We start from the raw sequence: 22724 nt of genomic DNA on the forward strand, positions 1-22724 counted from the left end.
TGTTTGTGCACCGTGCTTCCCGTTGCAGCATTTCTGAGATCGCACGGACATCTAATGCCAAGTGGCTGGCTACTGATGGACACCTTCAAGGCTGCGCAAAAGGAAGCGGCATGGCCAGATTCCCTGTTGTTAGCATCTGTGCATCAGTGTGAATCGAACGTGCACGGGGCGGAGCGGGGCACTTTGCACGGTGCAGACGCGCACGGGCGCTCTTGGAATTGAGACAAACAAAGACGCGCCTGTTGCCAGATGCTTCTGATGGTTCTTTCACGCCGACAGTCACTCTCTCCAGCATTCGGGCGGCCTTAACTTGGTCCGGTGGCGACAGCGATCTCGCCCTTACCCCTCCTTATCTTCACCTTTGCTCCTCGTTTGCTCGTCTCGCTCCTTTTTCGCTCCTTCTACGCCCTCATCTTGTGCCTATGAGTCCGCGTGTCGAGATAACGCATGTTGGACACGACGCGTCCAAGCAGTGGAACGCGGTCGAGGACCAGTACGAGATTGACGTAGCTCGGTGCTACCAGAAGTGGGGCCGGCGAATGCCGCCGCGCTCGAAGGTCGCGGACTACCTGCGTTGGGACTCGATGCGAGAAGACGAACTCGACCGCCTAAAGGCTAAGCGCGACAGAGCTCTCAAGGCAATCCCGATGGACACCACGCCGAGCGTTCCACCCAAATCGCCCCCGCCAAGCCGACCCCGGCGGCCGATCTCGCCCCCTTCGGCCTATCCCTTGTCTCCTCTGATGTCCACAGTAGTAGACACACAGATCCCGCTCAGATCCCCACCCAGGTCCGAGACAGTCGAGACGCTGAACACTGCCGTAGACTTCACTAGGGCTGCGAGGCTGGCGAGGGCGCCCTCCGTCACGTCCATCGCTAGCTCCGTCGCTCACTGTGAGTGGCTACTTGCTCCCTCGCTCCAGGCACTCACAGCAGACCGCAAGGCGTCCACGACGCGTACTCCACCAACAACAGCGCCGAGCTCACCAACGATGTCGGACATACCTCTCTCGCCGATGTCGTCGTTTTCTGCAGGAGACACGAGAGCAGCTGCACGAGCTAAAGTGTTCAACAGTGTCCTGTACGCTGCACAGAGCACCACGACTGACCTGCAGTCGCAGCAGGAGCTGCGAAGACTGGCGAAAGAGTTCGACCGTCTGAACAGATAGTACCATGTGTGCCGTGTAGTCCGTACCTTTACCTTCGTGTGCATGCAGGTCTAGCACATGATGGACAGGCTGTCGTGTTAGCGGGGTGGACGTGGAAGTGTTGGTCATCATTCTTTCACTGCTCATCAACTCTTCTCAGCACTACATTTGGGTCAGTCAGCAACCAGCGACTTTTGAATCACTGCTTACACCCTAGCTTGGCTCCATTGTCGTCATGGGCCAGCGGAACGACACTGAACAGGCCCTACAGGCCTTGCGCCTACGCCTGCTGGCCATACTTGCGCAAGAGAAAGGTAGGCCGCAAAGTGACGAAGCTGACAGCAGACTTCACCGTCGCTACTATTCAACGCCGTCCCCCTCCGGTCGAACTCCACATCGACAGCTACCACCCTCTGCAGCGCGTCTCCGCCATGCGCAGTACTGTATTCTCCAAGCGTGTGTTTCCCCGATCACCCGCACCCCGCTGATGACAGAAAATGGCATCATGAAGTGCCCCGAGCCCCACGAGTACCTGAGGCCTGAGAAGTGGACTACGAAGTTCCCTCCCGAGCAAGCTTGGCCAGCCGCCCCTGCAGGCAATCGTTCTGGCGGTGAGGAGAATGATGCCGAGCCCAGAAAAGCCTTGCGTCCAGAGAGTATCGATCGCCATAGCCGTCACACCGCTCCTGCGCAACATCATCAACCGCCGCATCATCGGCGTATCCCGGGTGCTCACTACCTTCCTCCAATTCCTTACCGTCACTACTTCCCCGAGGATGACGCCAACCACATCCGCGACCGCCGCGACCACCGCGGCCACCGCCGCCGCCGTGAGCCCCTCGAGCCCGGTGAGATTCGCGAGCACCGCCCGCCTCGCCCCGCTCCTTATCACTTGCCGAACGGTCACAACGAACCCCGAAACCCCCCTGATCGCCTTCAATGGCGCCGCAATCTGCATCCGGGCGACTACCGCCCTCGCAACAACCATCACGCCTATGAGCCCCGCGACCACTACCGCCCCCCTCCTTGGGACGAGCGCAACGTTCATCATGCGCGCCACCCCCGTGCGTCACCAGACAGGTACCACCCTCATCACGACGTGTGGGATGGTGATCACCGTCGCCGTCATGGCTGCAACGACGAGCGCTACCGCGAACGCCGTCATGGCTACAACGACGGGCGCTACGGCGGATACCGTCCCCGCGGCGAAGGTTCGCGTCGCCGCTCCCCTTCCGCCACCCGCCACCACCATCGCCGCTGATTTCAGGAAGTTTCATGTTTCCATAGTTTCGTTGTACATGCATTTCATCGGAGTGTCACTCTCATGTTGCATGCAAAGACTGACCCTATGTCAAATGCTGCCCACTGACCTCTTGCCAGAACTACCATCGTCAGCTGATCCATGATCGGGGTTATGGCCACACAGTCTGGTAGGCCTGCAGCATATAGCGCACACACGCCTGGGCAGCACAGCCAGCCCCTCAGCTTCCAGTCGCCCCCTCGCACCGTGTGCCCCTTCGTGCACTGCGCTATGCTGTTATGCTCGACTATTCCACTCAGTACACAGCCTCTCTTATGTTCTCTCTGCTTCCTCACCATCAAGTCATCAACAACTGACAATGTCGAGCAACCAGTATCACAGCCCAGCTCTCAGCACCGCCCCAGCTTCCGAGGCACCAGTTTCCAACAATGTCGCCGCTGACATCAAGCCTCAGATCTTCCTCCAGTCACCCAAAGAGCTGCACGATGAGTACACTTGGCGGTACAATCACGTCAAACTGTTCTACAACATCGCCCGCACTGCTGTCTGGGACGACATCAAGTCTTCACCCAAGTCGCACACGGCGTTGCTCGAGAAGCAGCTCGAGGCGCTCAATGAGTGGGAAATGGATGAGCTGGAGTGGCTCAAGCATAACCGCCAGTTTCAAATCCGTCTTTGGGATCGTGAGTTAGAGCTTGACGTGGAGGAATGGTAGGACAAAGCTGACAGGGTGCAGTGAACATGATCCGCAACCACGGCCAGCTCGAGAGCGTTACCCACGCCTCTTCAACCGAGGAAGAGCATCTCAACATGCTGGACATATTGCTGTTCCAGGATATGACGGGGCACAACGACAACACTGCCCGCTCCATCGTGTCGACCACCAATGGCAGCTTGGCCACTCTTTTGTCGTTCAAGCTTGCGTCCCCAATGGCGCCCCAGATTCAAGCGACCAAGTACCACGACTGGACTGACAGGATGTCCGTCGTCATGGCTCAGAGGGAGCTGCTCGCGTACAGGCGCGAGCCCTCGGGTGCGTCCTTATTGGGCACTTCGGAGGATGCTGCCAAGACCGCTGCAGCGACTGGCCCCAGGACCAGGGCTAGCAGGATCGCTCCACAGCTTGTGGCCGACGACGGTGACCTCCCCGGCGAGCGCTCCAGCGTTTGAGGCGCTGACCGTCAGCTCAACGTGTTTGAACGACGTCGGCGTCTGTCAAGACGCATAGCCCCATCCCTAACATGCACTGTACCTTACTCCGTTGCTCGCCCGCGAGAATAGCATAATAGAGATTGTCCGGTTCAACACCTGCAATCATAATCTTAGGGTGCTCAACGTTAACCATGCAAGCATCACATGTCCCTTTGGTGCGACTCTGATGACTAGACACTGACAACTGGACAACTTGCTCATCGCCGGAGCGATGGCCGTGCACGACCAGCGAATGGCGCGAGGAGAACGCAGCAACGGATCGCTTCCGGCTGCCAGTTGTCATGGCTGACACTGCTCTACGCCTTACTCCTAACATTGAACAGCAATCCTGTGATGCTTTGCTGATTGTTAGTGGTGGTGATGGAGCGTTCAGTGACGGCGAGCCTAGGGATCAGCGGGTGGGCGGCGGCGGGTGGCAAAAACGGTACTTTTCCGGGCCAGCGAGCTTCACTGTCCATCGCACCACAGCAGCGACCCTCTTCACAGCAAGTTGGCCCACGGCAGGCACCGCGGACGTCGCAAGAAGGGAAGCGTCGGAGGAGTGTGCGGTATTTTCTGCTGCTCGGCTCAGTCAGCAATGCCGAGTACTGCACAGCCCGCAGTGTTAGAGGACAAGCGTCGTCTGTGTAGCCTTCGTATGCTTGGCTGTGCCGAGTGGAGAGGCAGGCGGGGTAGGCTAGGCGGACTGGAAGGGCGAGAAGATGCAACACCCTCGTCTCACCCCATCGTGTGCATCACCTGTGTTCGTCACCCTTGGCTGTCTGCTCGTTCCCACGGCGACGCTGTTTTGCGGGCGGTGGCTGGTCTGTTCGTCGTTGTACATCAGTCGCAGTCTGTTTGTAACTCGCAGTCGACGCTCCCTATCGGGAATGGACCGAGCCGACAAGTGTGTGGGGACCTCCGTCCTGACGTTGTTAAAATCCTCGACCTTGACATCCGCGTCTCTTCTTCACCTTCTTTCGCGCAGCTATCGACCTGAAGCTCCAACGCAGCCCAGTTCATCTTCGACACTTCGACAGCGATCCTCATCCGCACCGCCAGATCTTGCTGTAAACAGCCCCGTCTTTCGTCCCCACATCGGCCTTAGCCATAACGTCCGTCATCAGCATGCAGGGCGAGATTCGCGCGATTCGCGAGGACTCCACCGCCCGCGTGATTCGCGCGGAGCAATACTTTGACGCCCTGCGCGCGGAGGGTTCGTGGGACAATGCTGATCTCGCCTGGATGCAAGAGGCGCACATCAACTGCCTCGATCTCGAGAGGAGGCTCGACGAGGCCGACGCTTTAGGTAAGTCAAGCCGAAGCCTTGAGTCAGCTAACGAAAGCCGCGCATGAGGGGGTTGCCTCTCAGCAACCCGATCAGTTCGAGCAGATAGCGCAGGTCGATGCCGACACCGAGGCTGTCGCCGAGACTGGGGGACAGAACCAGCCCCGTTCGGAGGGATCTACCAGCGTCTCTGCCTATGACATCTTTGCCGACCCGAGCGAGAGCGAGGAGAGTGAGGACGATGGCTGGCTCACAGATGTGAGCACGGAGAGCTCCGACCGCGATGGAGACTATCTGCGATCGTTTTACGACGGTACTGAGGAAGAGCTGGAGCCTCTTGTTTCTCAGATGCCCGAGGGTGAGTACAAACACCCGCCAATGCTAATTTCAGACGCCGAGGTTCAGCCCACTCCTTACCCTCCCGGAGGCTGGGTCGCTTACACTTTTGAGGAGCAGGAGTATGACTCGAACGTTGCGCAGGGCCATCAGCATGCTCAGTACGCTACTCAGCACGCCGCCCAGAACGCTCTCCAGAACGCCCCCCAGCCTGTCTGGGGCTTTCCCTACGTTTATCCGGTCCACTTCCTCGGCCCGGTAGTGCCTCCCTTCATGCCACTGAACCCATTCAGCAGCATGCCCCTGCTGCCCGCCGCCGTCACTATCGCGCCCGCGCAGTACGCACCCTTCCAGTCCGCACCTTACCAGTCCCCATCTTACCAGGCCGCTCCCCACCAGCCCGCACCCGAGCTCACTGCCGACCAAATCCACAACCTCACCTACACGCCCCCTCGCCGACGCTCTTCGAACCAACAGGAGAACACGCAGGATGACTCCGATGCGTGGTGTTATGTGGCTTGAGTCCAGCAGACTACGCATCTACGTCGTCGCGCTCCGGGCTTCAAAGATCTACCAGTGAGCTTCCCATCCTTGATCTTAAGGCTATCTTCATCTCTGCCTGTGCTGGTTCAACCACCCTCTTCCTTCCACTGGATCCAATTCGTTCCTCGTCCATCCGTCCAAAACTCCTTCCATGATCATTATTTTGGGCTCTCCACACGTCAGGTGTTCCATTCGCTTTGCAATATGTCGGTTCCACTAGTCCACCGTCGTCAGTCACGCGTAAGCATTCCTTAGTTGTCAATAGCTAGTTGAGAAGAAGTGGTAGAAAGGAAAGAATGCAAGGCGAACATTTCTTTCGCGTTCGCATCGCATCGCATCACGGTTCGTTTCACAGCTTCGGACGTCATGGAGCCCCGCACTCACACTGACATTTCCTGCCAAGCGACGTGGGCATCTTAGTTTTGTATCGCGATCTCAATTCCTCATCTTATCCATCCTACGGCTTCTCACCCGGCTCATTACAGCTTCGCTCAACATCACCTTTCCCGGACTCGAGGGCCAACTCTAGGCTGTACGCGAGAGTTATGGGCGTCGTCAGAGATGCCGTCCTACTCGACGCCGGCGCGTTTCCTCACATCTTTGACGAGGTTGTGGACAGCGTCGCGGACGCACCGACGCTAAAGGCGCTCAGACTCACGTCTCAGGGAACACGGAGACGCGTAGACCGACGACTGACTGATCATCTGCTACTCCGGTACGACGGCGTTCGCTCGCGGCTCGGGGGCGTGAGGGGTGATGATTGGAGTGAGAGCGGTGAGTAAGAGGAGGATGCGGCCATCTGCGAAGCACGCTTTCGCGCAGCGGAAGAGCCATGGTCATCGAAGCTACAGGACCGCGGAGAGCTGACGAACCAGATGACCTATCGCCAGCCTACGTCGACATCGACGCACGAATGACGATAGTCGGTGCTTCGACATCGAAACTCGTGCGGGATTTTGAAACATTGCAGCAGACACTGTCGGGGTATGTCTCCTCTGGCGCGCGGATAGTGCGCGGGAGGATGACAGAGCTGTATCCGCAAAGCGACGAGCCGGCGCGCACCGTCGTGCTTTTCTTCGACACGTACCCTTTGGCACTCTACCACACCGTCGCGCACTTGCAAGACCCCTTCGCGGAAGAGGCGGTGTATCACGTTAGATACGACCCTGCCTTCGGATCTGTCGCAACTGCCCGAGTGCAGAGCGTGAGCACCATCACTGCGTTCCCAAAACGCTCCACGTTCCTCTTCACGCCAGTCAAGAGCGGACGGCACGGACACAGCCCAAATTGCCAGCAGTGTGCGGGTCAGTCGGGTGTGAAGGTGCTCGACCATATCCTCAGCCACATCGTGCCCGACTGGATTTTCAACCAAGGGCACCGGTATCGCTTTGTTGGGGCCGAGCAATGGAGCAGAGACTGGATTAGCGACGAGCTCGTCGCGCCGACCGGGACCGTATGGGCCTCCTCTCCGACACAGGACGACGTGCCCTCCGCCATTCGGTGGATGCTGCGCGAGCTGGCGCGGCATGCGAGCGGCATGTACGACGCTGGTGCCGACGGAGAGGTTCTCATGAACAAGCTTGAGAATGCGGTGTCGTTCATCTCGCTGGGAGATCTTGAGAAGGAGATGGGACCAGAAGACTTCAAGGTCGTCACTGCTGCCCCTGGGGCGGAATTTGAAATCGACGCCGTCGCACAGGCGCGGCCGAATGGACATTCCAGACCGGTCTGGCCACGATAGACCAGGATGTGAAGATCTGATCCACTCAGTGATGTCTGGACTTCAGCATTCGGGACTGCCCCTTCCGTGGAGGTCGCAGCGGGGCTCGTCCGCTCGTGCAGCTTCAACCTACGGCAGGGCGAACACAGGGCGATGCGTACTATCATCCACCTTCTCCAGCTGCGCCTGGGCGGCCCATAAGAAGTCTAACGCCGAGGACCGGAATGGCCAAGCCCTCTCTGTGTCTCCGTTTGCCGTTCCTCAACGGAGCATAGTCCGCCCTCCATCGCCGAATAACACCGGCCTGCTCCAGCCCAGCTTCCAGCTGCCGTTGAGAAGGTATTGGGCCGTGTCAAACGTCAGGGCGGCAATGTTAGGTTGTTCCGTCCCGATTCCAGCTCTCGCGACTCGGGCCGCGGAGGTTCTTATGACGAGTCGTCACATGCCTGTGAGCACGTAATGCATCACATTGCAATCCTCGCCGAGGCTAGGTCCCAGTCAAGTTAGGTGTCCGGCAGATAGGCGGTGCAGCTGCCCGAACGACAGAGGTTAGGCGTTTTTGAAGGTACTTGCTAACATGACTGGCGGGAGAGCCTGACGTTGAAGCTGACACTGTTTCTACCAGATACCTGACACCGTTACTAACCCACCCACTCTTCCCGCTGCCCGCTGCCCGCTGCCCGCAGAATTGAACTACTGTTACGTCTCGTCGCACATGCTGCCAATGACAATCGTGGCAGAGACTGGCACGACGATCTGGCCACTGTCATCAACCGCGGCTATCGACAGCATCCCCCGGTCAATGGCCAGCATCACTTTGCACCTGCAGAATGCATTCAATCGATGCTGTCAGTACAGCCTGAGCGCGAGAGGCCGAGCGAACGCCAAGCCGAGCAGGATCGGAGAATTCACGGATATCGCGCGATAGGGATGGATCGGCGGACGATCCTGCGATTGTGCCTGCCCATCCGCGCCACAGTGATCTTTGCGTCATACTCACAGGCGCCCTCACCGCAGCATGGGCCAGCGGAGCATGCTCCGCCTTTTGGATGCCTGTGATTGCTCAGCGCCCTTCCGGCAGCTTCAGCCCCGGGGACGGGCGATATGCCTGAGAGAGCCCCGATCGTGCTCGCAATTCGCCGCCGATGTTCATGGAGGCGGGCTGCGGGAAAGATATCATTGGAGCATGCGAGACGAGCTTGACGATTGACGAGCTGTTGTTGTGCAGGGCGAGAGCAACTGGGAATAACATAAAGCACTGTCGACGAGGCACTCCTGTTCGATGAATGCAGAGACGAGCAGGTGCCGCCCAGTGCATGTCGGGGTGTTCAATCCTACCCCGTGACTCATCAAGCGGCATCGTCTCCGCCGTCTCGTATACTTGATTACCGACTTAGGTCCCAGGCGATGCATCTTCCTACTCGTAGTCGCCTCATCTCTGTCCAGCTCTAACAGGACATCAAGGTATACGATTCGCTCCGAGATCGACGAGTACGCACAGCACCGACTGAGCAGGTCTGAGCGGTGTATCGCGGTAAGGGCTCGGCAGAGACGCTCGTCCTCGGCGAGTAAACTAAACGCACAATCTTTCTTGACGCATGTCAGGCTCAAGCATTCATCTCAGACTCACACCTACCTCTCACTATCCGTCCTTGGCGCAGATCTCAATAGCGGCTATGCCGTAACGAAGCTCTCCATCATGTTCCTGTATCACCATCGTCTCCGACGTCGACGCCACCACAACGATGTCCGTGCACAGGGTCATTTCGCTTGCTCCGTATGCTCTGATTTCTCACACCACGGACGATCATGAAGACACAGTGTACAAAGAGGACGAGTAGCTGCACCGGAGATAGCGTCGCAGACAACGCTCGGTCTAAACGCAACTCTCCGATGCCCGACGCCACCTCGATTCGTCGCGGCTCTCCAGACGGGCTAGTCAGCAGATCTGTCTCAAAGTCTGAATTAAGTTTAGTTCAGATGCGTAATTCATTCATCTGCGCTCTTGAATGCGATTTAGGCGCCGATCCCACTGTGCAACTCGGTATCAGTCGCGCAGTGCACAGGTGCAGAAGGTGACCGATCCCCCCCTGAGAAGAGCAGCGATGAAAGACGGCAGAAATATCCCAATGAATACAGAAATACATGGAAACGTCCGGTCGTGCAGATGCAGAATAGTGCGAGCCTACTCTGTCTGCGCTCAGTAATATGCTATTGCTTGCTGCGGTTGGTGCTTCACCTGGAGAATTAGGAGCTACAGCCTCTGTTCTCCTCGTCGATTTTCGTCGATTCTCGTCGTCGCTCGTTGATCGTGTTTCCGAGATTATCGAATAACTGCCGTTCTTGTGCAGATCTGGAGATTCTGGAACGTTTTGGATGTTGCGTAATTTGCTTACTGTGCGCTGCTTGGCTGCATTGTACTTCACCTCCCATCTCTATCCCCATCTATCCTCCTTCTATCCCTTGTTCTTCTCGATGTCGATGTTGACCAGGCTTACGCCCACGTCAAGTACGCCCTGGCATCGGCGGGTGCCCGATCCCCGAAGCTGCGCCGGCGACAAGCTGTCGGAGCAGATTGCTGTCGACGAGAACGGCAGGATCGCCTCGGTCGAGCGCCACGAACAGGCCCCACATGTCGTCCACAGCGCGGTCGAACAGGGGCATGCCCATCTGCATCGGTGTCGGTGGCATCCACCCCTCCATCTGGGGCGGGAGCTGGTCCATGTGTGTCGTTGGGGAAACCGACTGGTGCGACATTGGCAGACCACTCGTGTTCACGGCGGGACTGGCGGCGATACCCATCACACTGTCCCCCATCATACTTCCGCCAGTGCTTTGTGGTCCGCTCGCAGCGGACGGCGGTGCGGGCGGGGCTTGACCAGGGACAGATCCTGGCGGCCCCTGTGAACCCGGGCCGCCCGGGCCAGGCGCACCTGGTTGATCGTGAGGGCTAGGGCCGACAAGACGGTTCTGATCCAGGTCGAAATTGAACGAGCTCACGGAAATGCTCGGATTCAGGTCGGCTGGGAGCCGCCAGTCGGGCTCTCCGTCCTCTTGCATTGACCTTTCCGTCATCATCGAGGGCAGGGGCACGGTGCTCGGACCAGCGCTGGCCACCCCGCTGCCAGACCCACTGCGCGCGCTCGCGGTCCCACTGCCACTGCCACTCGCACCAGTACTCGATGGCGTGTCGTCTGCCACTGCGGGGTTAGTGCGCTTCTTGATCACGGATATTCGACAACCATGACGTTGACCTACATGACGCGCATGCAATGCGACGCAGGCAGTGCAACGCATGGCGCGGAGAAAAAGAGTCAGGTGCCTATGGCTGTCTCGCCCAGTGTCGCCGAGCCAAGGTCGCGGGGACCAGGAAAATAAACTCACTTGGTTCAGGCCGCTGCTTGCGGAACTTCCTGGAGCGATTGCGGCACGCGATCGGTGAGCGTCCTGGCAACTTGTCTGCTATGGCCGTCCATCTTGGGCCAAGCTTCTCGAGCAGCTCAAGGAGGAGTGCATCCTCCTTTCCACTCCAGGGTTTTTTGCTCGTGAGCTCTGGCGCGAGCACGTCGCGCCATCGCTTCGAGACCTGGTCGTCCTTTCGGCCAGGGATGCGGAGAGCTGCATGTCAGCGTTCTGAAAACGATTGGTGCGTGCGGAATCGGAGTCAGGCCGAACAGGCCGGAGCGAGGCCGAGGCCGCGTAGCCGTTCCTTGCTGCTTTACTCGGAACCGATGATGTGATCGTCATGTGAACCATGAGTCCGACGTCACTGCCCGACGTCCGACGCCCGACCTCCGATCCCCGTAGCCTCTAGGAGTCGTAGCCCAAGAGCCTCGATGGGAGAGCGGTCCGCGTCCGCTTCCCAACGAGCCGCCAATGGGTCGGCCAGAAATGCCTGTGACCTTGCAGCGGCCAGAACAAACTTCGGCCCCATGCATGCATGAGTGGAGTCGCGAGAAAGGGTCCTCGCCAATTCGACCGCTGGCGTCGGGTCTCGCCAACGCCGCGGGCATGCATAGCTGCGGCCAGATCGCAAGGCTTCAATGGACGGCGCACACAGAATAAGGTGTGAAAGGTCTGGGCGCTTCGAGGCTTCGAAGACTCGAGATCCCCGGGAAAGGCTGAGAGTCATGGGCGCAGGGTGTGGTGGCGGCGTTGCGCGGCTTGCGCAGCGTCCGAAATGTCACCTGCAGCCTGCGGGGCAAACATGGCAGGTGATACACAAGCACGCCAAACAAGCCAAGAGCGCGCTTTCGCCGCCCGCTGCGCAGCTGCAACAGCTGACGTGGGACGTGGCTCGGGTACTCGTATCCAGCAGCCGTGCGACTTGTGACTTGACACTTACCGATTTCCTTCCATTGTGGCCCAAGCTCGGAGTAGAGTTTACGCAGTGCGTCGTCCTCGTTCGGGGACCACTTGCCCTTCCGCACGCTGGGGTCAAGCGAGTGGAACCACCGCTTGCGGCAATCCTGTCTGTCAACTGAGCTGTCCTGTGGTGAAAGCGTCGAGAACGTGTATGGGTCGATGCACGGGCCTTGCCAGGATAAGAGGTAGAGCATGGAAGCAAGGCGACAGTGACTACCCCTCATGAGCACTCTGGGGATAGTGCCTTCGCTTAGGCTGCATAGAATGACGCCGCCCGCGTTGCCGCCGGCATTGCCGCTCATGTATCGGCGAAGAACATTCCCCGGGTATGCGACGACGCTAGCAGCATGGCAGCTGGCATCGATGCGTAGATCACAGGCGCGGCTGTTGATAACAGTAGTGAACTAGACGGCGCGCTGGATGGTGGGTTCGGCGAGGCCGAGAAGGTCACGGGTTTCCCGTAACGTGCAGTGATATTTCTCTCTTAGAGCAGCGAGCAATGCAAGGCTATGCTTTACGGATGGGTGGCGACGCAGATCACTCTTCGCTGCCGCATGCATGTGTATGTCACTCACCTTGTTTGTTCGTCCAGGTATGCCTTGGGAGATGAGCGACCAGGCCGATCCCGGCCCCCGTGCCGAGCCGTAGGCTTTGACAGCGCTGATCAGTTTTGCGTCTTCTTCTGCCGTCCACCGTCGCCGGCTGCGCTGCATGTAACTCCCGGTCGCGCTAGTGGAAGCGGGTGATGTAGCCGTTTGCGAGTGACCTGCTTCAATTGGAAGCGACTCGGAAGGAATGTGGCTAGAAGACGGGCCAGAACCCGAAGCCTGTCCAGACGGGCCTGCTGATCCGAGTTCTGGGACGGAGGCCGGGCCAGAGGCTGCCGACAATGTTTGCCCAGATGAGGATGACGCGGGGCCTGGCGGAACAACCGGAAGGAGGGAGGGCTGTTGCGGCCGGTTGGGGCCGGCGGGTGCTGCGCCGGTGATTCCTGGCGCGTTCATGGCTGATGATTTCGGCGGGCCATGACTTGCGCGCAAGGCGGAAGGGACGTCGAACAGCGGGCTGAACGGACTAAAGACGAGCTGAGTGAGCTCGATATCGAAACTGTCGAGGCTGAAATCACGGGCGAGAGTATGACGGTGGAATTGCTGGAGGCGGTTGAGCAGTAAGCGTCGGCAGCTTGGCGATCACTGGGCCTGACGTGCGGTCGTCGCTGTAGATGGTCGTGGTGCGGTGTAGTTGAGAAGAAGTTGAGAGAGCGGTCGAATGGTCGCCCCAGTAGTCTGGTATGCTGGACAAAAGTGTGAGGATTGAGAATGGCCGAGGGCGGAGGGGGATGTGGGGGGTTCGGGGATGTGCGACTGGACTAAAGTGGGGAGTCGCACCAGAGAGGAGGTGGTCACAGCGAGCTGAAGTCGCGGGGAGGTTGTCACCCAGGCGCCCAAATTCAAGGTATCGCTCGCTCTATTTGATCGAGGTACGCAACTCCAGACTGCTTAGCCCGAAGGTGTCCCTTGCACGGACGTCGTTGTAGGTCGAAGAGTCAAGTATGTGGAAAGCAGAGTTTGGGTCGAGCAAGCGTTCGACGTTTTCAGAAATTCTCGATAATTGCTGAGTGCAAAGAGGCGAAGAGATGGAAATGCGCGACAGGCGCGACCTGTGTCTGACTTATCGAAACATCTGAAAGTCGGTCCAGTCGGTCCCGCAAACTGGAGGCGGCCTAGATGGTCGGTCGGTCGGCCAGAGGCTTAACTGGCAGTCTCAGCTGGCGTCCGGCATACTAGGTATTCGGGCTCTGGCGTGCGGTGTCCGCAAATCCAAACGTCCATCGGGCCAAACCCATGACCTGAGTGTCATTTCGGGCTAGATGTGAGCCCTGCCTGACATGGGGGCCGTTTGGTCCTGGCGTCCTGGACCAGATCCTGGGCTGGGTCCTTGACGTGCTGGGCTTTACGCTGGCATTCAGCAAGCCCATGGGGGCGGCGCGAGACTGGACGTCTGCGTCGCTGCGGTCTAAGGTCCAAAGCCAAAGCTAAACAAGCCGGTGATTTTCCGGCCCAACGACTGAGAGCTGAGAAGCGGCGCTCCTTCCTCCTCGGTGGGACATGCGCACGAACTCTCGACGCTACAAGCTTGCATATGCTTGGGGAGAAGATCTCCGGATCTGCCCAGGGCCGGGCTGAGGTTGATCCTTGACGCCAGAGGATGTCTGGGGATACGCTTCAGGGCGTGGCCATCCTGGCGGCGATGGCCTGGTGAACATAGGCACAAGAGGGGCCACACACCCTCGCCTTGCGCTGCGCTGCCTCGGTTGATGTTCTTGTGATCCGCACAAGGGTGCAAGGGTGCTAGGAACATAAGCAGATGCCAGACAGGTCCGGGCAAGATCAACCGTCAGCTACTGCCCGTGCCGCTCACGGAAGAATGGACCGACTTGTTACCCCCTGCCCTGGGAGCCCTGACCTGGAGCTTATGCCGCTTGGCGTAACCCTCACGAGGCTCGACAACGAAGACATGGCGAACCGCGCGTCTGCGTGCTAGATGTCACCAGTCACCAGGCTCACTTACGACTGCCGAGGTTGCCATACAGGCACATCCGATCACGTCGCAATGTTGGACCTGGAAGACAGCCTGTGAGACTCGCATGTCGCAGCTGGCCGGTCGCCCGGTTTCCGCCAACGACCAATACCTCATCGGGTTTCGTCACCCTGGCCAGGGGGGCGTGCCACGGTGTATGCACAAGCGTCATTGATTCATTGATGCAGGACGACATCAGCCTTCGTTGTGCCGCTATTGAGCCATCCCCGCAGAGAGCGGGCAGCAGGTTACCAAGAGCGGGTCCATTGAATACCCGACGCTGCAGAATCGAGAGCCTGCACGTCAGAGGCGGCAGGGAGCGACAGGAGGCAGCAGGAGAACTGCAGGCATGCATTGCATCGACCCTGTGCTGGGTCACAAACCCTGAACTTCATTGTGCAGAAGCTGGGCATGCTGAGATTCTTACCATGGCTGAAGCTGAATGAATTCACGATTTCGCGAAATTCGCAGAATGCGTGCGTTTAATCAGTGGCAACCCAACTCTAGAGCTTAGTGCGGAAATCCCCAGGCTCTCTGGCAATCAGCGGACACTCGCGCGCCTGTCGTTTCTGGGCCCGACCGTTTTCATGTTGGGTAACTCGAAGTGCTGTGCCTCACATGCCGTGGTAATCTCCCCTAGCTGATTTCATGGTGCCTCTGTCGCCCCGCCATGTATCATACAGCCGTGAGCCATCTGCGCATCTGCCTGGCTCCAGGGCGGCCAGACTGGAGGCTATAACGGGCCGTCAGCGGCTTTCGGCCCCTGCTTCGTGCTCTGAATCGTCGAGTGAGCACGACAGCATCGACGCGGCGCCGCGGGCTCTGCGCGTTGGTAATCTCAGCGCTAAGACAATCAAGCGGAGAGTAAATCTGTCGCGGCCTGGTCCGTGACTGACATTGCACCAGACGATCACCAGGAACCTGCGTCGCCTCATCTCGCTGTTTGGCCGCTTGCCGGCGGGCCATCGTTGCCGCGTCTGAGCCTTTGTGTGCTCTGGGCGTCCGCGCAGCCATCTGACCGTGTGTCCGCGTGACTTCGTCCAAATATCCAAAGCCATTCAAACCTCTTCGGCGAGGCCGTCTCTGCTCCAAAGCGACAGGACTGTAGATGCTTGCGAATGCTGGGTCTCGGCACACCGGCATTCTGGCACAAAGGCATGTACGCAAGCTCGGGCCCAGAGAGGCTCCGTCGCAGCATCCCTCTGCCGCTGCGGGCGAAAGAGGCGGGCACAGGCCCGCTGCACACCTGTGGGGTTGGAATGTTACGGGTACAAGGGGGCTTCTCCATCTGAGAGCTTTCGGACTTGACGGAGGTCATGAGACTAGATGATAGGGGCCGCTCTGCCAGGCCATTTATGCAGTCTCGCAGTTTCCCCAGGACGGCAAGCTCATGTGCTCTAGCGTCGAGGGATTGCGATGAAGGTTTACGTCACAATGCCGTAGGCGTTTGACTGCCCTGTACAGAACACAAGGTCGGTCCCGTGTGTAACCTTTGAGCTTGACCGTGGTTCACCTCCTCTTTGGATACTCCTGGCGAGAAGCTGGCAAGGAATCGACTGTGCGCTGCTTGTACATCCGCCGTCGTTCAAGCAATGCAGTGCTGAAGCGTTTCAGCCCTAGCCTACGAGCCGCCGCGCGAGCGAGCCCGAGCATTGACATGGGCTTAATTGCGATCGCCTCCCCAAGACATGCGAGGACAGACTATCGTGTCATGCTGCTTAGCCAACGGTCGCGACTGAGCAATGCTGCGCCAGGGTGATAGAATCTGCCCGCCGTAGCTGCTTCTGTTCGCTTCCCCAAGGCCAGCACGGCACCATTGACCACTGACTTTGGCGCGCTGAGTGGAAACTCAGTGTCAGGCTCCCCCGTCCGGTCCGAAGCCGTAGCGCCGCCGATTCTCCTGCTCGTCCTCCGACAGAGGCTCTGTTTGGCTGCTGATAACTCCGACAACCGTGTGGTCTGGCCACCATCAAGGGATGTACGCCGCAGCCGCGTTGGCCGAGATCTTCGCCAGAGGTTAGCCCGCCCCGCCGCAGCCGTGGGTCTAGACTTGGCCACGGCGCAATGGCTGTAATCATGCGCCGAGCGCCGAGGACTTATCAGGCCGAACTCTTGCTACATGCAATAGATGCAATAGATACCCATGCTATGTTTGATCTCCTGTCCGCCCTGGGGGTGGGATGCCCTGAGCGCATCACGCACCTCGCTTCCGAGAGCATGGTTGGTCAGTAGCCCGCCGTTGACGTTGAGCTGAGCACTGTGAATACGGATAGCCCATGCTCCGAGCCTCCAGGTGACCATGGTGGTCGTCGCGTCAGCGGAGGCAGCCTAACATCGACGACGCAAGCTCGAGGCTTGTTGAGCTTGCTGCCCTGAGCGTCCCTTGACCGAACCCGAAATCTCGTCCCTTGAGGGGTGAGACTGTGCTCTCATGCTCCTAAGAGTACTAGTTGTCGCGAGGACAATGTTTGAATGACCCCAAATGATATGGCGTGCACAAAGGTAGCTCAGCTGCTGCTCGACACGAGAACAGTGGTGGCTCGACGCGGGGTCTATCCTGCCATGGCGGCAAGCAGGTTGCGGTGGTGGGCGCTCAGCGGGATTGGGCATTCGCAGCACTCAAGTAATCAGCGATGGCGGTAGAAGGCATAAAGTGTGGTAATAAGCTGAATTCAGCGCTATCAGGTGATGTGTCACAAGATGACCACTTCTGTTGTCACACGTCGGTGACTCAAGCTCATTTAACTCGAATAGCAGTTTTCGGGCAGTGCATTGCAGAGAGGGCCTAAGCCCGACGCTTCGGGCCTCGGGTTTGCAGCCATCGGGTTGAGTGGTCGGGGATGTGGGTTGTGGAACGGATGAGACGCAGCATACCTCGCTTAGCAGAGCACCGAACAAGCCCCTGCGGGTAGGAAGGGTTGGCTGTCTCGTCGATCCCCTCGCTTAGCATTCCCAGTCACTCTTCTATACCAATTCGACCCCGTCAAAGCCTTCCGAAAGTATTGCCCTGCAGGTCAACCAGCCTCGCTTAGCATTCTCCAAAGGTACGTGGATTGCAGATCGCAGCCGCAGAGGCGCCACTGGCGTGCGACGAGCGGTTTATCATCAACCGAGGCAGTATACCGTGCCGCGCAGATCTGTCCGATCATCTTCTGCGCGCTTGGAGATAACAGTAAGCGAAGGCGGACCTGGAGGACCTCGAGCGAGATTCGCTTGTCTCGAGTGCGTAACACTGGCGCATTCCCCTATTTCTGCGATTAATGGTCAGTAGCGTTCACTCTCGTTGTACTCATGCAGCAGCATGAGACCACGAAGCACGAAGTGCATGCTCCCCCACTCTGTCAGGAACCGCGACCAATCGAGCGGCATCGATTCCAGCACTTCAGACTCCGAAGTCACCACGTCAGCGCATCCCGAGCATCGCCGATAAATTCTGAAATCGCTCCCCCACCTTACCGCCCATGCGTTCTCAAGGCATGCATCTGTTCACATGAGGTGGAAAGTAGCCGAGTGCCGGCGGCACTGGCTTGCAATCGCGATTGTACGATTGATTGATTTCTGCTTGATCTCCGGGGCGGAGACTGTTGCAGCGCGTGAAACAGGCCGCAACCACTCCTGCGGTGCGGTACCCCCACCTTGCTCCCAATCTCCGCGCCGGTTGTCCAGGGGGTATCAGATCTAAGAACGCGTGCTTGACGCCGCGTTGCTATCACCGATGCACGACTCGAGGTTGATGGGGCGGGAAGCGCTCCGATCGCGGAGTGGCCGGATACAGCGATACAAGGTGAAGGAGCAGCGGTTCAAGGCGGCTCGTCTCGAGGAGAAGTGTCCGTGTCGGTGCCGCGGCTGCTTCACCTTCCTTCCACCTTCTCCCTCTCCCGCACCTGGCACCCACTCTCGTCACACCGAGCTCTTCATTAATTAAGAGAACAGCATGCGCTAAAGCGTGAAACCGGAAGCACTCTGACGTCGCGGTAACCCCTCACCTGTCCGTTTGGACTAAAGCAATCGCATCCCCCACTAGCAACATCGCCATCGTCGAGTTCCCGCAAATCCGCCGAGACAAACATCATCCATTTCGGTCTTCGTCGGTCCGCGAAGTTGCCACGCGCATAACATGTTGATATGCGCAGGTAGAGTGGGGGCCAGATGGCCAATGTGCTTTCTGACTTCCTCGGGATGAGGTCAGTGCAACGATCGCCGCGATTACTGCGCGTGCCACAGCAAGCATGTGGCCGTCATGCTGTTCGGCTAGAGACAGCACCCCCACTCACACTCACACTCGCGTACCCGCGATGAACCGCGCACTCGCCCATTCAGATTAGCATCCGACACCGACTCCGTCATATCGGTGTCTGCTCGCCGTGAACCTCGGTTTGCTCGCCAATGTATTTCCGCTCATTGGCGCGTCGTGTGGTTCGGCTGTTCTTGTCATGTTTTCGGTTCTCCTCGGTTCCGCTTCCCCACAGATTGTCCCTTCCACCGTCCCTGCAACTTCCCTGCTCCGCCCTTGCTCCGTCCCTTCATGTTCCCTTCAAAAGAACTATCGAACAAACCCCGGAGCGTCGGGCCCAGTCTGGGGCTGCGCGGCAGAGCGCTGCCCGTCAGAAGGATGCGGAGCCGGTAGATAGCTCGGCGAAACGCTCGGGCGCGCAGACGCGGGCAAACAATCTGGAATAGATAGTAATGGTGCCATCAGGAGCAGACGCCGTCACCGATCGGACCTCAGGCTTCAGACATCAGGCGATCACACAATCGGCGCGGCGAGGACGCGTGACGCGCCGAAGGACGCGAAGAGCGACGGAGTTTCGGCGCAGAGCCCCGCACCGACGAGGGTCTGGACTCTCGAGATCTCAAAACGCGTCCCTTGCGCATCAATGGCTCTCAACATCTTTGTGGTTTAGGCCCTGGCTTCGATGCAATAGCAGACCCAGTCGCCGTTCCGCACATCGCACGATCGCGGACGTCTTTTAGGTTCGGCGCGGGGTTAGTGACCCATTGGGAAACGGAGATGCTCTCGATCAATCGTCCGAGAATGCGCCGTGATTGTTACGAGGGACCGGCTGTGCACGTTCCATACACCTGACGTCCGACATGACCGAAGCCGTCTCCGCGTTGTCCCCATCACTTGCTCTGCGGCCCCTGTGTTTGGACTTCGCACACTTACTGACTGGGCAATCGGCCAGACTCTGATGCCAGAAGAACTGACAAGGTCGCTGCTTCTGGAGTTGACACACGCAGACCGCGACGTGGGAGGAGGCCCTCGAAAACTAAGCGCCAATTCGAGATCCGAACGGGTCTTGAGAACAATGCAGAGCCCCCGGTCAGTTCTACTGCCCGTGGTTCCCGACCCACAGTGTAGAACTGCGGAATCGCCGGACCCGCCCTGCTTGAAGAGGCGCCCTCAGCAGCCGGCTTGGGGCCTTCGATTGCGGATGCACGGGCCGGGATCGGGATTGTTTGTGCTGCGCAGACGTTTTGGCGTCACTCACTCTGCACTCGGTCTCCTTCCACCATTTCGATGCGAGACGCTCCACACATCGGGGTGTAAGACGATGTCGCCCATCGGGATCCAATGAAGCGGAGCGACTCGCTGTCCGACTTTATGGACGCCTTCCTGACTCTTACTTACGGGCCGATGGGTTAGATCTAGCTCTAGCTCCTCGTCGGTGACTCTACTGCGAAACAATACCAAGCGGGCGTGGGATCTGTTTAAGAACACGACCTGGCGTCGCAGGTGGCTTGCGCCAAGTGCCCCGAAGCTTGAAGCAAACACGAAGCACGGAACAGACGCAGAAAGGCACGGTTTCCAGGCGCGTGGTTCCAACAATAAAGTGCAACCGTGCTCGGACCGTCAGACTGTGTTAATTCCAATCTGACAGAAGGACATTCCGATCAGTTGTGGCTACAGGGCTGTTCACTGCTGAAGGGTGTTTCACTGCCGACTCTGACGGCTCACGCCCGAGGTCGCGGAGGCGTGCTCCACATATATCTAGCGGAGAAGAAAAGCCACTGCGACCCCGCTCCGACGCGCTGCTCACTCAAATGCGAAATGATGCGAAACCATAATAGACTGGAGAAACCATTGTTCTCGACGACGGGAAAGAACCAGGCGAGGTCGACGATCGCTAGGGGTTGCAAGCGCAGACGCACTCTTAAGAAGAGGCTAGAGAGCCGGCCCACGTCCTCCTTTTCCAGCAAGACAGCACCGCATACCTAAAACGCAATCGAGACCATGCTTCCGCTCTCGGAGCTGACTTCACGACTCCTCGGGTCGCTTCCGCCTCCCCTCGACGCTTTGAAGGACATCACAGTTCCCACAACGGCCACCGTGTGGGCCTCGGTGTGCTCGCTGCCTTATGTCGGCCCCTACATCGCCGCGTTCCCCCTGCCTCGCTCTTCGGAACTCTGCTTGCGACCCTCCTCGCCTACGCAGCCTACATCTACTGGTCATGGTTCATCTACTACCCCTCGCAGCTGCCGTGGAGGAATCTTCCCGGCCCACCGAGCAAGTCGCTCCTCTGGGGCAACATGCTCGAGTTTGTGTACGCGCCTCCGTCGTCTGCGTTCTACTCCTGGATCCAGACCTACGGCCCGACAGTCCGCTACATGGTGGCGTGCGGCAACGCGCGCATCCTGACGACGGATGCGGCCTTCGTGCAGGCAATGTTCACGGATTGCGAGACATGGCACAAGCCGTGGGAGGCGCAGCTGTTCCTCCGCCGCATCCTCGGCAACGGGCTCACAGCGATCGAGGGCGCGGAGCACATCCGCATCCGCCGTGTGTGCATGCCTGCCTTCTCGCACCGCAACGTGCGCCTGATGGGGCCCACCTTCTTCGACAAGGCCGAAGAGCTGCGCGACATCTGGCTCAAGTACGCGACGCGCACCGAGCCCGCGGGTTGGGCCGAGGCCGCGCCCTTCCCGCCGAAACCTGAGGATGAAGCACAGGGGGGGCGCAAGATCGACGTCATGAAGGGCGTCATGGCCATGGCGATTGATATCATCGGCCAAGCAGGGTTCGGATACCAGCTCCGTGCGCTGAGTACCTTGCAGGGTGAGGACAACAAGCTCGTCGATGCGTTCCGCAACATGATCCAGGGCGGCATGCCCAACACGCGCCTGCAGATGTTCCTCGAGATGATTCCCTGGTTCCGGGGCAGGACCAAGGCGGAACGGACGGTCGAGGAGTGCGCCAAGCTTGCGGAATCGGTGCTGGCCGAGCGCCTGAGGCAGAGCAAGGCTGAGGTTGCGGCACAAATGGCCGCTGAGAAGGAAGGGATCGCCACCGGCCCTTCGGGGACGGAGGCTAAGGACCTCCTCAGCCTCATGCTGAGGAGCAACATGAACCCCGACATCAAGGTCAACCAGCGCCTGACCGACTACGATATCCAGAGCCAGCTGCGTACGTTCATGCTGGCCGGCAACGAGACGTCCGCGTCGTCCACATGCTGGGCGCTGTTGCGCATGGCGAAAGCACCAGAGATCCAGTCCCGCCTGCGCGCCGAGTGCATGACGCTCGGCGAGCGCCCGAGCATCGACGCACTCGACGCCCTGCCCTTCCTCGACGCGGTGGTGCGCGAGGTCCTCCGCACCGACGCGGTGGTGCAGGCGTCGATCCGCACCGCGCAGCGCGACACGGTCATCAAGCTCGCGACGCCCGTGCGCGGCCGCGACGGCAACATGATCACCGAGGTGCTCATGCGTCGCGGCGATTCGGCCTTCATCCCGATGCAGGTCATGAACTGGGATCCCGAGGTATGGGGGCCGGACTCGCTCGAGTTCAACCCTGACCGCTTCCTCCGTCCTGGCATTCCCGCCAAGACCGTTCCCGGCGTCTATGGCAACATCATGACGTTCATTACTGGCCGGCACGGGTGCATCGGGTGGCGCTTCGCTGTCACAGAGGTCAAGGTTGTGCTCTTCACGCTCATCAGGGCTTTCAGCTTTGAGGAACTGCCGAGCAAACCTGAGGTCGTGGGACAGCTCAAGGTCATCCTCCGTCCTGCTGTCAAGGGCGAAGACGAGGAGACGACGTACCAGCTCCCCCTGCTTGTGCGCGCGCTCGATACGGCGTAAACACTTGCGGCGTCGCATTCACTTTCGTTCCGTAGCAATGTTACATTAGGTCTATGTTACTTTTCAGTGAAAGGTCAGGCAGCAGGATGCTCACCGCATACCCAGCACAGCAGCAGGAGGCACACTGCCGCGCCTCCGGAGGGAGTGAGCTTCTAGCTCTTCCTCGTCCATGGTCGCTCTTCCTCTATACCCCTAGCCCTGTGCACCTCGGCC

General features: G+C 59.0%; 5 protein-coding genes across 5 annotated transcripts; 4 read left to right on the forward strand and 1 right to left on the reverse strand.

Moving 5' to 3' along the window:
• Positions 1-584: 584 nt before the first annotated feature.
• A1Q1_07801 (uncharacterized protein) lies at positions 585-3579 on the forward strand (the record flags this gene model as incomplete). Its single annotated transcript, XM_014326813.1, has 5 exons — positions 585-1081; positions 1251-1320; positions 1366-2359; positions 2709-3092; positions 3146-3579. The coding sequence occupies 5 exons, from the start codon at positions 585-587 to the stop codon at positions 3577-3579; spliced, it is 2379 nt and encodes a 792-aa protein (XP_014182288.1).
• Positions 3580-4728: 1149 nt separating this feature from the next.
• On the forward strand, positions 4729-5746 carry A1Q1_07802 (uncharacterized protein; the record flags this gene model as incomplete). The annotated part of the gene is made up of 2 exons (XM_014326814.1): positions 4729-4909; positions 4947-5746. The coding sequence occupies 2 exons, from the start codon at positions 4729-4731 to the stop codon at positions 5744-5746; spliced, it is 981 nt and encodes a 326-aa protein (XP_014182289.1).
• An 853-nt stretch (positions 5747-6599) lies between these two features.
• On the forward strand, positions 6600-7508 carry A1Q1_07803 (uncharacterized protein; the record flags this gene model as incomplete). The annotated part of the gene is made up of 1 exon (XM_014326815.1): positions 6600-7508. The coding sequence occupies one exon, from the start codon at positions 6600-6602 to the stop codon at positions 7506-7508; it is 909 nt and encodes a 302-aa protein (XP_014182290.1).
• Positions 7509-9992: 2484 nt separating this feature from the next.
• A1Q1_07804 (uncharacterized protein) lies at positions 9993-12856 on the reverse strand (the record flags this gene model as incomplete). Its single annotated transcript, XM_014326816.1, has 4 exons — positions 9993-10741; positions 10872-11105; positions 11833-12256; positions 12428-12856. 4 exons carry the CDS (start codon positions 12854-12856, stop codon positions 9993-9995), a joined length of 1836 nt encoding a protein of 611 aa, XP_014182291.1.
• Positions 12857-21254: 8398 nt separating this feature from the next.
• Positions 21255-22511, forward strand: A1Q1_07805 (Cytochrome P450; the record flags this gene model as incomplete). The annotated part of the gene is made up of 1 exon (XM_014326817.1): positions 21255-22511. The coding sequence occupies one exon, from the start codon at positions 21255-21257 to the stop codon at positions 22509-22511; it is 1257 nt and encodes a 418-aa protein (XP_014182292.1).
• Between the last annotated feature and the right edge of the window lie 213 nt (positions 22512-22724).

This window comes from Trichosporon asahii (genome assembly GCF_000293215.1).
Source record: "Trichosporon asahii var. asahii CBS 2479 unplaced genomic scaffold scaffold00017, whole genome shotgun sequence".
Lineage (NCBI taxonomy): Eukaryota > Fungi > Basidiomycota > Tremellomycetes > Trichosporonales > Trichosporonaceae > Trichosporon > Trichosporon asahii.